This window comes from Haliotis asinina, chromosome 15, assembly GCF_037392515.1.
Source record: "Haliotis asinina isolate JCU_RB_2024 chromosome 15, JCU_Hal_asi_v2, whole genome shotgun sequence".
Lineage (NCBI taxonomy): Eukaryota > Metazoa > Mollusca > Gastropoda > Lepetellida > Haliotidae > Haliotis > Haliotis asinina.
The window spans coordinates 10824863-10839234 of NC_090294.1; the positions used below are offsets into that span (position 1 = coordinate 10824863).

A 14372-nucleotide genomic window follows, 5' to 3' on the forward strand; every position below is an offset into this window, starting at 1 on the left:
TGAAAGTGTCGCTTCTATTCTCTCAAATGCAAATGCAAATTTGCACTTAAAAGTACTACCATGTTGCCCAAACTGATGATTCTCTGACCGCACACACGCGGAGTGGAGGGTGAAGTGAGAGTACGTGATGTTTACCCGATCATAATCGTCGCTAACGGAGAACGCCAGTGTTCCCCACCTCTTTAACTTCCCCCTCCTTCCTAATACTAAACAAACACACATATCCTGTGTGTAGAGCATCGGTGCATATGATATGCATGTTAGCGTCGTTTTGGAGTTGACGCGAAAATGTAGGTCAGTTACGTCATAATGGTCGGTGTATATTTAGCATGCCTTGTCGAGTGTGCACTTATCACAAGTCACTGCATCTGTGACCGATCGGCGGTGAGCTATCCTCTACTTTCTGTTTTATACAGTAGCATGTACCAATAACCATTGCAGCTGTAAAAAAATATTGCTTCAAATTTAATTATGATCGTTAGTTATTCATTGAATAATGTGGATGCAGTGCTTTAAGTTTTGTTTGTGTCAACAAAAGGCGGTTCCAAGATGGCGGACAAAGTACCTTCCATACGTCTGAACAGCGGTTATGACATGCCTATGCTGGGCTTAGGGAGCTACAACAATTTCAAGGTTGGTACTTGGTATATAGTGCACACTGTCCAATTCGGAATCTGTCTTTTTTGCATTGTTGTATATACCGAACTCAACTTAGGGTCCAGACATAATCCTTCGTTGTTGTCATAATGAAAAAGCATTTTATCTCGGAATCTCATTATTTCGGATTTCGGGCCAAACTGACGTCGAGAAAAGGTAGTAGTACGTCAAAACATTGCTTTACAATCCGGACTGACAAGAAAGTCTGGTTGGCCAATACACCTTTTAATAATCAACCCGTTGATTGGTTTGTGTATTTTGTCTAGCGGTGGGCCCTTATTTACCTTAGATGCGATTAACAGAAATTTGTAAACTATAATTGGGGATAATCGGAGCCTTTAGATATAGGAAATTTCTGTGTATATCTAAATGTAGATATGAACATCGTAAGTGTCTGCCTTATGTTGAATGATAGGCTACTATATATTCTCAGGTAGGTGTGTTTACTGTCAAATCTCAGGTATGCATTTACTGTTAACTTTCTGCCTTATGTTGAATGATAGTAATGGCCACATACTTGTGCATGCTCAAAGGATTAACACATTACTACCCTGGATACCCCAAGCTGAATGTGAGGCTGTAGATGGTTAATAGTTACATGGCTTATCACATGGGGTACCCGTTTTCTGCAGGGTCAAAAGAATGGTGGTTGCTTAATTTCAACTGAATTGTGTCCTGGGTTCTATGCACCGAACTGCATACTGCCACACAAATCATAAGCATTTTTCCTTATAGTCTGTTTGGCTCAAAGCGGACCCATGAATTGCAGTCTAACTCGAAAACAGCCAGGTGTGCGAGGAAGGATGGAGACGGCACAGCACAGGTTAATGTCAAAAATATAAATCTTGCGATTTGAACACCTGGCTGTCTCTTTCTCGGCACTCCTCCTTCGTAACAGTCAACTTCATCACTATGTTAATGATAGTTTGTTAAACATTTTTTAAAATATTTTTAGAACAAAAATCTCCAAAAACCTCACAGAGTTGGTATGATATTTCGATTGCGATCAGCGTTCCATTAATTATGCTATGTTTAATAGTTTTCGAGTTAGATTGCAATTCATCGGTCCGCTTTTGAGCCAAACGGAATAAATGTATACAAGGCATACATGTTCAGTGCGCTAACAACGTGTATTAGTATTAGGCCTGCAAACCCTAATCCCAAGTTACCAGCATTGTGTTTAATGATCAAACACCCTCCCTAGGCCTATCGTTACAGGTGCTATTGGTGACAGGGGAATATTACCGTTATTCCCTGCATTGCTTTATTTCCTGCGTGCTTGATAGACGATGAACGTTCGTGTGTTGGTCCATTTGCAGTACTATTAATTACAGTCATACCCCGTTTATCCGAACACTTATGTTTTTATTGAAATTGTCCGGATAAGCGAATTTACGGATATCTGAATCACGGGCCATATGTACAAAGAAACGTACACAGAAACGAACATAGTAGGTATTAGACATAATCTTTAATGATTACACATAAACAAATATCAGTGCATACATAAAATGTCTAATGCCTGCTCTTGCAGTAATGTTCGCTTGAAGAAGTGATTGTCAACATTCACAAGATCATCGGCAGCAACAGTCACAGTTGCAACTTGTGCGTAAGATCGTAGTGCATCGCGAAGTTCCGACAAGGCCATGTCCTCATTTGATTGGATAATATCCACATGGCGAAAGCAGTTAGCAATTGTCTTTTTGCTCACAGCTGTCCAAGCTTGCTTGATCATCCGGACCCACAAATTGACACCCTTCAAAATTATCGCAGTGTCACCTTGCTACTCAGAGGTAGTTAAATCTTCTCACGCTTCAAAGACTGCCGACTTCTTCGTTACGTCACGCGAGACCCTCGGTAATCGCGTGTGTAAACATATAGGTGCTCAGCCATCCGGATATACGAGACAAAAATGTACACAATTTAGTGTGTTGTATGTAAAAATGACTGTACGGTTACGGTACGGGGCACAACTGTATTAGAGCTATATGGGACTATCTGGACCAAACAATTAACAGTCTAAGCATCGATCTGGGATGCATGTGGCAACCAAGTCAGCGAGTTTGACAACCCAATCCCGTTAGACGCCACATACGACCGATTCTAACCCGCATCTTCACGAGTCAAAGTAATGAGGCTTTGTAGAGCATGCAGTTGACACGGCGTATCCGCTATATTTTGCTAAAGATGATTATGGTGGCGCTCATTCACCATTTTGGTCAAAACTTGTTAAGATTCTGACAATCATTTATGGATCATAAATCTGAAATTTGAATACACGCATCATGACGGTGGGAACACTGCACAGCTCCAGTCAACGAAACTTGTTTGTAGATTATCAATATATTTTCAACAACAGCCAAACGAGGTGGGTGATGCCGTAAAGGCTGCAATACAGATGGGATATCGCCATATTGACACAGCCTGGCGCTATAAAACGGAGCCAGAAATCGGGGCCACCGTTAAAGAACTGATCCAAGAAGGGAAAATAAAGAGGAAGGAGCTGTTCATTGTGACGAAGGTAGGAAGACCGGCATATAACACTGTGAGACCTCGTCAAATTCGGGATTAACAAGTCATGGGTGTGAATGTTTACCCACAGCTGGTCTGAACACCTCTGGGACATGATGGATCGATGATCTATAGAAGCAATAGACAAGAACTAATACATAAAAACTAAGAAAACCATAACTGCATATTGTACTGCGTATTGTATTAGAAAGCTGAATTTTTCTGTGACCGGGTTTGGTCACACATGTTATTAACGTGGCGTGCCACTGAACACTTTTAGACGTGTGTGCCCATACTCATCAATGCATGGTTTGGTACCCATCTTTAATTCAGGCAAACTGTCATGCCAAAAGCGATTGATCTACGAATGCCTTTTGCATCGTTGTCATTTGGATAGTTGCCGTATAGTTTACCTCTGGCGTCATTCTTTTGAATTTTAAAAATAAATTGAATTGAGGGTATGGTAACGTCTTAGGCCGTCAGGTTGTAAAACAGATTCTGTCATAACGACAAATCTCTTCCAGGACAACGATAAATGGATTAGTGACCATTGTTATCATTGCAGCTTTGGGTTCACATTCACGAACCAGATCAGGTAGAACCACATTGTCGGCAGTCACTGGAGGCCCTGGGCATGGATTACATAGATCTGTATCTAATCCACTTTCCTATGGCTTTCGAAGTGAGTAAAAAATGTCTCTGCCTTCTGTTGCCTTCTGCTGCTCTTATCAGTACTAACGTATTGAAATCTCGAGTTATTGATTTATATATGTTACGATGTAATTTTGCACTAACTAAAAGAGATGGTTGAACTTTGCTTCCTGTATATGTACAGCGCCCATGTCTTACCAAACTACCTCTAGAATGTCTGTAGTCTCCCCACAGAGTATACAGTATACTCAATAACTGAAATTATTTATTATTTTAAATAACATTATCTGTTCATGTCTGTGTTTCCCCAGGACGAGGAGTTTACCAAGCCGACCATGACGGACTATCTAGATACGTGGAGAGTAAGTAGCTTCCAATATAACTCCTCTAAGTACTATTCCATTAAGTGACACGCACTTTGCAAAGTTGCAGTCTGAGTAAAACCTGAACATAATGGTAAATACAACAACTGTCACTGATGAACAAAGTACAATTTAGTTGTTTGAAGCTGTTCTATACATTGGCCTTGTAAAGACTTCACTGATAGAGTGTTATATGAGCACAATGAAAAGAAAGAGGTTTCATTGTTGAAGATAATTGCATTGAATGTTGAGCATAGGTTTAAGGGAACAGCTTTAGAAAAAAAATGTCGAGTGAAATAATGAATTTCTGTTATGAACATTCATGTTAAAGGACACATACATTGCAAAGTTGCGGTCTGAGTAAAAACTGAACATAATGGTAAATACAACAAATACATTCAGTAAACGACTGAATCCAACCGTCACTGATGAACGAAGTACAATTTAGTTCTTTAAAGCTGTTTTATAGATTTGTCTATGTATTGGTCTTGTAAAGACTTCACTGATAGAGTCTTATATAAGAACAATGAAAAGGAAGATATTTCATTTTTGAAGATAATTGCATTGAATGCTGAACATAAGTTTAAAAATGGCTATTTTAAGGAAATGAAACAGATTTAGAAAAAAAATATCGACTAAAGTAATGAATTCTGTTATGAACATTCATGTTAAAGTATTTCTCTATATAAGGCAGTTCATAACACTCTCCTCCCCAACAGGCCATGGAGAAGCTCGTGGACAAAGGCATTGTCAGGTCTATTGGCGTCTCCAACTTCAATAAACAACAGCTGGAGAGGATTCTCAAAATGGACGGCCTCAAGTACAAGCCTGCGAATAACCAGGTAGAAATTCATTTGTTGAATATGACCTAATGGAATCACGTTTTATGCTTTTACTATACCCAGATCTCGCGTGGTTCACCAAAATGCTAATCACCTGAGACCAGCATCACATCAGGATTTCACCCAAGACACATGGTACTATAAGTAGAATGCTGTTTAAAATACCGTGACAATCCACTTGACCTGTGTGTTTTAGGTGGAGATGTCTCCATATCTGGCCCAGGAAGACCTTCTCCAGTTCTCCCTCAAGAACGGCATCTCAACTACTGGCTTCGCACCTTTCGGGGCCCCAGGACAGGACTAGTAAGTTGAGTTATAGTGCTACAAAACGCTTCTGACGAACGCCGGAAACACATCAGGGAGCACCTTTAGAATACAGCACCACGAGTTCTTGTGAGGACATTAGGGTGTACCTAACCTAACTTAAATTACGTAAAAGAGTATTATGCCGTATTTATACAATGTTGTGATGCCGGATTCTAAAGGTAGGCCACACATTGGCTACCAAACATGGAACAGCGAGGTTTTATGTGTTGAGCCCAAATTTGAAATGATGGTTAAGCTAGAAGTCGAAACGTCCAGATCTAATTTGTGTCAAGTCAATGATTAATAAGTCACACTGAACAGCATTTAGATTTGGTTGATGCAGAGCAGTATCATCGTGTATGTATATACGTTAGGCATGTAATATAAAAGCCTCTCGAATGTCGAGTATTTTTCAGTCGACTGTTTTGAAGTTAGTCATGCGATCCGTTTGCGAAACTGATGGAAACATGTTTATGTTTTGAGGAGAGTAGCCCTTTCCAGTGGGCAAGATTGATGAGGATGTCCCATTTATAAGTACAATATATTTTGAGGAGGGCATCAATTTCCGAACGGTGAAAGAAATGTCGATTTCAGACGATACCACGATTATCTAATACACCTATCCCAAATGAGTGTCCCATAGACGGGCCTTATCTTTATATATTTCAGCATACCCAAGGATGCTCCAAAGACCCTCGAAGACCCGACCATTGTCCAAATCGGAAGGAAATACAACAAATCTTCAGCTCAGGTATACTGTTATATAAACAATGTGTAAAGATTCACATATTCATAAATTTTAATTATATCATAGCTTAGAAATAACTGATCACTCTAGTAGTTTACTTCAGTGGCATGCATGTACACTACACGCCAAAAAGAACACCCAAAAACATAAAACAAAGCAAAATCAAACAAAAACAACAACAGAAAAGAAAAAGAAAACACGTTCCCCTCCTTCTCTAATGACGAAGGTACCTATCTTCACCTGGCACTGTGATGCATGGGTGTCCACTTCGTGAGCTGTCTACGGTGTCCCAAGTCTCTCTTAGGTGCTGAATACGTCTTGTAACTCTGATACGGTGGCATCCGAGGTAACATCATTGTATGCCGGCCCTGTCGGCATCCTCCAAATGGCTCTTTCACCCTTTCAGCTGTTAGTGGTGGCATATTTCCCGTACTTGTGTATCATATCATGTATTCTAGTCTCTCGCTATGCACCATAGAATCATTCTATCTGGCAAATGGATGCAAATACTGTTTTAATATTGCTTTGTGTTGGCGACTGATATCGCTAAGTGAAAAAAAAACAAAGGAAAAATGTTAATTTGCAAGCAAAAATGTTATCAAATATAATCTTAGATCTTCCTAAACACTTTTTCACAATATCAAAGACACGCCTTACCTGTTTTCATTAGTGCAAATCAGAAGAAAATGTTTGAAATGACAGAAATCATAGGAATGATTCTTCTACATTTTCCAAACTCTACAACAGTTGTTCTTTGTCTTAAGAGTTAAACAATGGTGACTTTAAATTCTTTATCTTTGTCTCAATGCAGAATTGTATTTCAACGTTTCTTTTGGACATCTGAATCACTGTAATTGATTCATGTCAGAATGGTCGAAAATAGGACACTTTACCTTTTCTGAAAACGATGCATTTCACATGTTAGGGTTTTAGTGACGCCCATAAAGCTGTCTTGTTCATGTTTTTTTAACTTTCTTTGAAAGTTTTTCATTAATTCATAAAGTTAAGAGGGTAACGTTTGTTTTTGGTGTTCGATGTATGTCCTGGATTGAAGTATGACAGACACAAAAGACAGGTGTTTCATGTATGCATGCTTTACAATGAAGAATCTCAAACCAATTGGTATCAATTAGCCTGAGACTGCAGGTGATAATAATACAATGACATTTATTTTAAGAAGTAGAAAACTACCAATAAAGTACTGCTTTGCTCATAAATATTTTGGTTAAAGCTCAAACAATGACACATTCCTATTGTTATGGTTAAGAATTTACCGTGACAAACGATGTAAGAAATCCCCTTGAGAACCAGCAAATCAGAACAAAGACAAGTCATAAACGTTCAAAATAATGTATTATTATGCAACGAGAGCAAGGTATACAAAGTCACAAGTCAATTTCACAATGCTGATTACAAATGCAATTCAAGAGAGACAAAATCTAAGTCAGTGGGTCACAAATACAATACAGCAAACTCACCAAAGTCAAAGTGCGAGAGAGTATCAGCTATGCAGAATGTAAACACAGCGATCGGTCTGACAGCAGATAATGTAGATTCAGGCGTTGACAGGTTTTGATGATCAAGCATTGGCAGTGATGTATCCTCCAGTTAATATGAATGAGTGTCGCCCTCAACATGGCAACCAGCCTTTATTATATACTCAGTCATTTCCTGAAAGTTCGGGCACTTACGAACATCGTCAACACTGTAGAATGCCCTCGAATGAGTCTCCCAGAAGTAAACACATAGAAAACTAAGAGAAGATAAATTCTGGAAAACCAGAATCCTCAAAGTGCTGACCATCTATTAAACGAAATGTGACCCATCGTAATTATTATTCAAAACACTAAACGTTGGGACCAAAAAATAATTATTACTTAATTAATAACAAAAATATACAGAAAATACATACTCGTAACACTATACTATGATATACTTTTTTTAGCTAAAATAAGAGGCGACTAACGGGATCGAGTGGTCAAGCACAATAACTTGGTTGACGCCTGTCATCGATTCCCAGTTGTCGAGATACCCATGATGTTGATCACTGGATTGTATGGTCCAGACTCAGTTATCTTCAGACTGCCGCCATATTGCTGAAATATTGCTGAGTGCGTTGTAAAACTGAAGTCACTCAAACAAACAGGTATGCTTTTTACGATTTGATATCTTTAAAGATTTGCCGTTTACCATATACGACTGCTCTTTGACATATATTATTATTCACAATGCACTCTTGATGTTTATCTTTCTAACCATATATCATTGCTATTTCCTTTACCCCAAGATTTTCTTGTATGCATCAGGTGATTCTCCGATGGGGCATACAGAGAGGTTTTGCTTTGGTTCCCAAGAGTACGAATCCATCTCGTTTGGCACAGAACATGGATGTGAGTGTTTGTCCTTTCTAACTATGTAACAATTCAACAAGGAACATGTGGTTTTGTGGTTTTTGTCTGTCATGGTTCAGATGTTCGCATGAAAACACTAGACAGACCACTAAATTGGTTTCTTTCCGGCACTGAAAAATGACAAATCAGATTCACTGAAATTCCAGCGAAATGTACCAGCGAAGATCCAGAATACGAATGTCTCTCTCGGTACATTACAAATGAAGTCACACTTTACATGTTGGTTAAATGTATCAATTGTACTTGTTTCAGGTATTTGATTTCAAGCTCAGTGAGGAGGATACGAAGGCAATAGTAGCTCTGGACAGAGGCTACAGATCCAACGCCCACCTCTTCAACACGTAAGCACGGTTATAGAACTAGACTATGTTCGAATGAAGATTGTCTCTATCATAATAATCATGCACCAAGAATCCAACGTGACGCTGCTCTCTGGCGTTACATTAATACCCCAGAGAAATCGTTCTTTCAAATCTGCTACCGAGCTCTACGCGCGTCCGCATAGGTCGGTACATCCGGTACCCATTGTAAACAGCTGGTTGGAGGGAGGGCAATGTGATTGAAGTGCTTGCCCAGGGAGATATCACAGTATTAGCTACAGGCCACAACTTTGCGCTGTATCGAACACGGGCATTTGCCGTTAGAGGCCAGTATGCGAGCCACTAAACCACTCCATATTGATAAGATGGACGTTTAGTGTTTCTGATAGTATAACGTGTGAAGCCCACTTTTGATAATCCGCATCATCCGTTTGATTTGGAGTGACGCTACGGGAAACAATATTACCATGTTTCCAAGACATTTTTTGAAAGTGAGTGAGTGAATTAACGTTTAGCGTCAAATCGGCAATATTGCAGCCATATCGTGACGAGAACCATTAACACTATACATCATAGAGAATGATACAAAACCTGTCAACGAAGGACAGTAAAACAACTAAGCTATCACAGAAAGACATGTAAAACTAGTAACTGAATCTAAAACAATTTAACTCTAGAGGACGATACAATATAAAAACAGGCTATAGACCGCCAACAACTGAAGGTAGATCACCATACCAGGGTCCATGGGGACTTACAGTACCTTTGCTACCTGCATAGACCCTAGCTGGATTTACACCATCCCTTCAGCCGCTGGCGATTGTATGTTTAAAATCGGGTAAGCAAAAATTAAACTAAGAAAAGTTTTGCGACTTACGTACCCTCTCAGGAGAAGAATATTTTTAAGACACTTTAACCCCCTTTGAGGATACAGCCACTGACAATACCAGTTGCTAATTTATACTACCCATCATACATCTAATATATACTAACAAAAATACATCTATCTAGAACACAGTAATCAAAATTCAATCATGAAAACAATTTCTTTTAAGAAACCAATAATTAAATGAGCACTAACAGTGGTAAAAAGATCCTTAACAGTTTTGAGATTGAAATATTTATCCCTTGTGATGGAGAATTCAACACAGTCAAGCAAGATATGCTTGACCGTGACCCTCTCATCACAAGGGATACAAAACGGAGGATCCTCACCTTTCAACATGTATGCATGTGTATATCTTTTATGGCCAATACGACATCGTTGCATGATTACCTCCTCAAATCTGGTCTGACAACCCAAGAAGGTGTACCAATGTGTGGTTTTATTTCATGTAGCTTATTTATCCCTACTTGGGTGTCCCACTTCTTCTGCATCAGATCACGGATAAAAGATCTAATGGTAGCTTTATAATCTGAGTATGGAATAAGAAGTGGAGTCACAGATTTGTTGAGAGCTGCCTTGGCAGCAAGATCGGCCATTGGGTTACCAGAAATGCCTACGTGACAGGGTAACCAACTAAAGACGATGTCGTATTGGCCAGTAGCAAGATAATTATACCATTCAATAATTTCTATTAAACGTGGATGTTTACATGATTAGTTGTTAATAGCCTTAAGACAAGAAAGAGAGTCTGAAAAGATCGTTTTTGGAAAGTGTCATTCACATATTGGATTTATATGTACACCTTTCGACTTAACTATGATAAATCAGAAGTTGGCGTGCATAGGAAGTTGTGAAAATAGTCATGTTAAATTCAGATCAGATCTAAACCTGCCTTGGAACCAAGAAAGTTCAAGGATTTGGGGTATGATCTTTTCTTTATTTGATGGATGAAAGGAACCATGACTCCAATGGGGAAAAATGCTATTATGAAGCCATTACTTATTTCCAAACTACATTTCCTTTTTCTTACTTTGCCGAACCCACCCGATGAGTTTCTTGAAATGTTAAATAGTATGGTATTTGGTTTTCTTGGGGATAACAAACCAGATGAATCTAAATGAACAAGTGTTTGAAAATCAATTGCTGAGGGAGGGTTGGGAATGATTGATACATATGCATATGTTGGTACATTGAAAGTAACATGGGTTAGAAAATAACTTCAGTTCGATTATGAAAGAAAGTGTACACACTTGTTGATAGACGTTATTCCACAATATTTAAACTCTTATAATTTGGTAGTGAATATCCACTTACGTTTTCATAATCTATGCAAAATGAGTTTTGGAAAATTACCCTAAAGGCATTTGTAAAACATAGGTATGAAAATAAACCAAATACCTATGAAGAGTTTCTAAGGGAACCTTTATTGTATAACAGAAACATAGCGATAGATGGCCAATCGTTTTACAGGAAAAACTTTGAACACGATATTGTTAATATTTTTTTAATGATGATGGGAACTTTATGATACTTGAACAATGTTGTCATAAATGTTACAGGATATAATTTCAAGAGTTTTATGGAATTTGTTTATGCCTTTAGTAAATACCGCAAAGCAGCTGGTATTGAAAATAGCTCAAATGTGATACTTGATAATTTCACAAACATGAGTATAAAAAATCTCATTTCATGCAAAAGAAGGGTCAAAGAACTATTATGTCAAAATCGCGGAAAGTGAAGAAGTCAATTGAAATATAGGAAGTGACACTTTAATAAATATTATCTTCATAAAACCTTTTAAAACCACTCATGATCCTAAATAAAGATGGAATCAATTCATGCTGTTTCACAAAATCTTTCCAGTCATTACATACTGATTACAATGAATATAGTCGTGAATTAACTTTGTATATTTTGTAGTTCCAAGCCTGAACCCATGCATCTTTCTTGTAGTGTTGAATAAGTAAATTGTTTTGGGAAAAACATTTATGTCTCGGTAGATTGAGCAAAACTGTTCACAAACCAGTATTATAAGCCTTCAGATTGATGAGATCCTTTTTGGTTGTTCTCCCACCTTTCGAATGGATGATACTCTTGATCTATTTCTGCTGCTATATATATATAAACAGTAAACTGATAAGCTGAAAAAAATATCACCCACTTTATGTCACTTTAAGAAGGAATAGAAATACCATTGTTTATTATTTGATAGAAAAAGTAAGTTATTGGAATAAGCACGGTTTATGACTTTGAAAGGAAATACGGCAATGTATGAAAATCTAGTTAATGAAATTTTATGACTTATTTACTTGTAGGCGTGTATGCATGGGTATGAATGATGTTTATTTATTTTTTCAATGAACTACTTAACTATTTAGGTTATTTTCGATTGTCTTTTTTTCTTTCTACCTTTCTATCTTTCTTTTTCTTAATTATATTTTTGTGAAGTATTTAAATTTTACGTTTAGGTTTTCATCTCCTATATATCCGATTTGAATGTTGCACATACTTTCGTCCAAAGAACGGTCATTATTCCTGTGTTTCAGATGGAAAGACCATCCGTTCTACCCCTTCGTGAAGTGAACTTGAACAGCACAGATCAAACAGCCAGACAATCAGAGTATTGCCTGCAACAATTGGTCCTGATATCTGTGTGATCGTAATCAGTGTAGAATAGACACGTCGTGTTGAATATAGTAATAGTTGCGTCAAAAACGACCGTCTCGTTATCATATTTCATAATTATAACGAATAATGAATGTAAGGTACGAACAGATTCGTGTAATAATGTAGCATATTTTGGATGCTTTAATGCTTGGATTTGACGTATTGCAGAAATAAAACACTCTATGATGCAATTGGGCAAAGTGGTTCCATGTCCTTTCGGGCTTAAACCTATTATCTATCATCACAAATATCTGCATTGTAATCACACTGATCATCAATTGCAACCTCCACATATAAACTCAAATATCGTTCATGTATGTATTTTAAAGTTATGTAAAGCTTGCTTGATAAGTTAGTGTTTAGTGTTTACAGAGACACATCGCCTCATCTATTGTAAGTAGTCATTTCATTTTTTTCGCCCAAAATGTAACCCAGTTATTATTGACAGAGTGCTTGTGTCATTCCATTACTATTTCAAGTTCGTTTCTCATTCATCGGATAATCTTTCGCTGGTCATGTCCAAAACAGGAAGCCAGACAAACTTAAAACACTGGATATTAATATTTATGTTAAATACGGGAAAAATACCTTTGAATTATTTCAAAGAATATATTGGATCGTAACGTCTTCAATTGACAAACAAGGCAGCAGTGACTTGAATTTCTGCCAGCAAAAATAAAGGGAGCAGAGAACCAGCTCAACTCAGGGAGTTTCTCACATCCTGATCGTGGGCATCATTTCACTAACAGTCGGAAATACCATACTACAGCACTATAGACGTAGGCACACACACAATAATACACACGCGCACACACACGCAGACACACATGTTTGAAGACCAGAAATAACAGTTGAAGGAGAACGTATTAGACGATATCCTAAATAAAAGCTATATGACATAATACAGATGATGACCGTAAAGTATGAACGAGATAGAGAGGCAGGAGCTGGCTCACAAGTCAATATACAATGCAGTGGCGATGAGTGAGTGAGGTCTAGCTTTTCACAATATTTTAGGAATATCACGTCTGGGGGCATTATCAATCGGCTTGATTGTGATGATTTTGTCGTGGACGTTTCTGCATATAGTGAAATCATATTGTGGACATTTTTTGTTGAAAAAATACATTTACAATCAAAGTCCACACAATGTTAAGTACAATATCAATAGTTATTGGGTGATTTATAGCGAAAAAGAAGAGAAATAATTATGGAGATAAATTATATTTGTTAATAGGTCGACTTCCGCTTGACAGCTTGCGAACAAAATTTATCCACCCGTCAATAGAAAACAAAAGAACTCTGAGGAACTAATTAACACGCGAGAGAAAGTGACATAACCCAGCATGTGTGTGCAGACGCTCGTAGTTTGCACCAATTTCCTTTGCATCTGCCTGTTCTTACAATGTCTGAGTGGTCGTATAATTAATATAAGGGCTCATAAAATATCATCTATTGCGAATTGGTGTATATGGTAACGCCGTGTCGGAGAGTGGCATATTTGGTTTGACTGGGTTTGGGACTTATTGGTGTCACATTTTGGTGAATTGCAGATCAGTGTAACTGAGGAGTTAAAGTATATCTAAGGCGTGACAGTTGACACTTTTATGACCATTCAATATTTAGTTTGAACCCTTGGCATTATGTGTAAATAAGTGAAATCGTTAGAATACATTATGTCCTCATCACCACCTCATCTTACAGGGAGGTGGGAAGTGTCTCCAAAACAGCTCTTTGAGCAAATATGAAGGGGCGAATCACTCACTTTATCAATTTCATCTTTATGCACTTTATTATCTAAGTTTATTTCTATCGGACTCGTGCCAATCTCAAACACACACAAAGTTTCTTGCATATTTTGTTTCCTAAAGTTTGTAATGTATCTATTGACGATTTACCATTTGGGGTGTACGAAGGTAAAAGTCAGAATCGACTTGAATTTTTGTGCAACACGAAGTTTTAATGATTTACTGCTACTAGTTTTGGTGACATCGGGACGCTTTCCTTGTCC

At 37.9% G+C, this 14372-nt stretch overlaps 1 protein-coding gene across 1 annotated transcript; it reads left to right on the forward strand.

Annotated features, from left to right (window-relative positions):
- Positions 1 to 303: 303 nt before the first annotated feature.
- Positions 304 to 12561, forward strand: LOC137265702 (aldo-keto reductase family 1 member B1-like). Its single transcript, XM_067801137.1, has 11 exons — positions 304 to 384; positions 539 to 633; positions 3017 to 3178; positions 3734 to 3850; positions 4131 to 4181; positions 4901 to 5023; positions 5220 to 5326; positions 5999 to 6080; positions 8384 to 8467; positions 8741 to 8829; positions 12241 to 12561. Exons 2-11 carry the CDS (start codon positions 550 to 552, stop codon positions 12275 to 12277), a joined length of 936 nt encoding a protein of 311 aa, XP_067657238.1. The 5' UTR covers positions 304 to 384; positions 539 to 549; the 3' UTR covers positions 12278 to 12561.
- The last annotated feature ends 1811 nt before the right edge of the window (positions 12562 to 14372 follow it).

Excerpts from the sequence above, each read along its gene's own strand:
- LOC137265702 (XM_067801137.1), top strand. The coding sequence starts at position 550 with ATGGCGGACAAAGTACCTTCCATACGTCTGAACAGCGGTTATGACATG. Across the intron at positions 634-3,016 it reads GGAGCTACAACAATTTCAAG|CCAAACGAGGTGGGTGATGC; the intron begins GTTGGTACTTGG and ends TTTCAACAACAG. Across the intron at positions 5,327-5,998 it reads GGGGCCCCAGGACAGGACTA|CATACCCAAGGATGCTCCAA; the intron begins GTAAGTTGAGTT and ends TATATATTTCAG.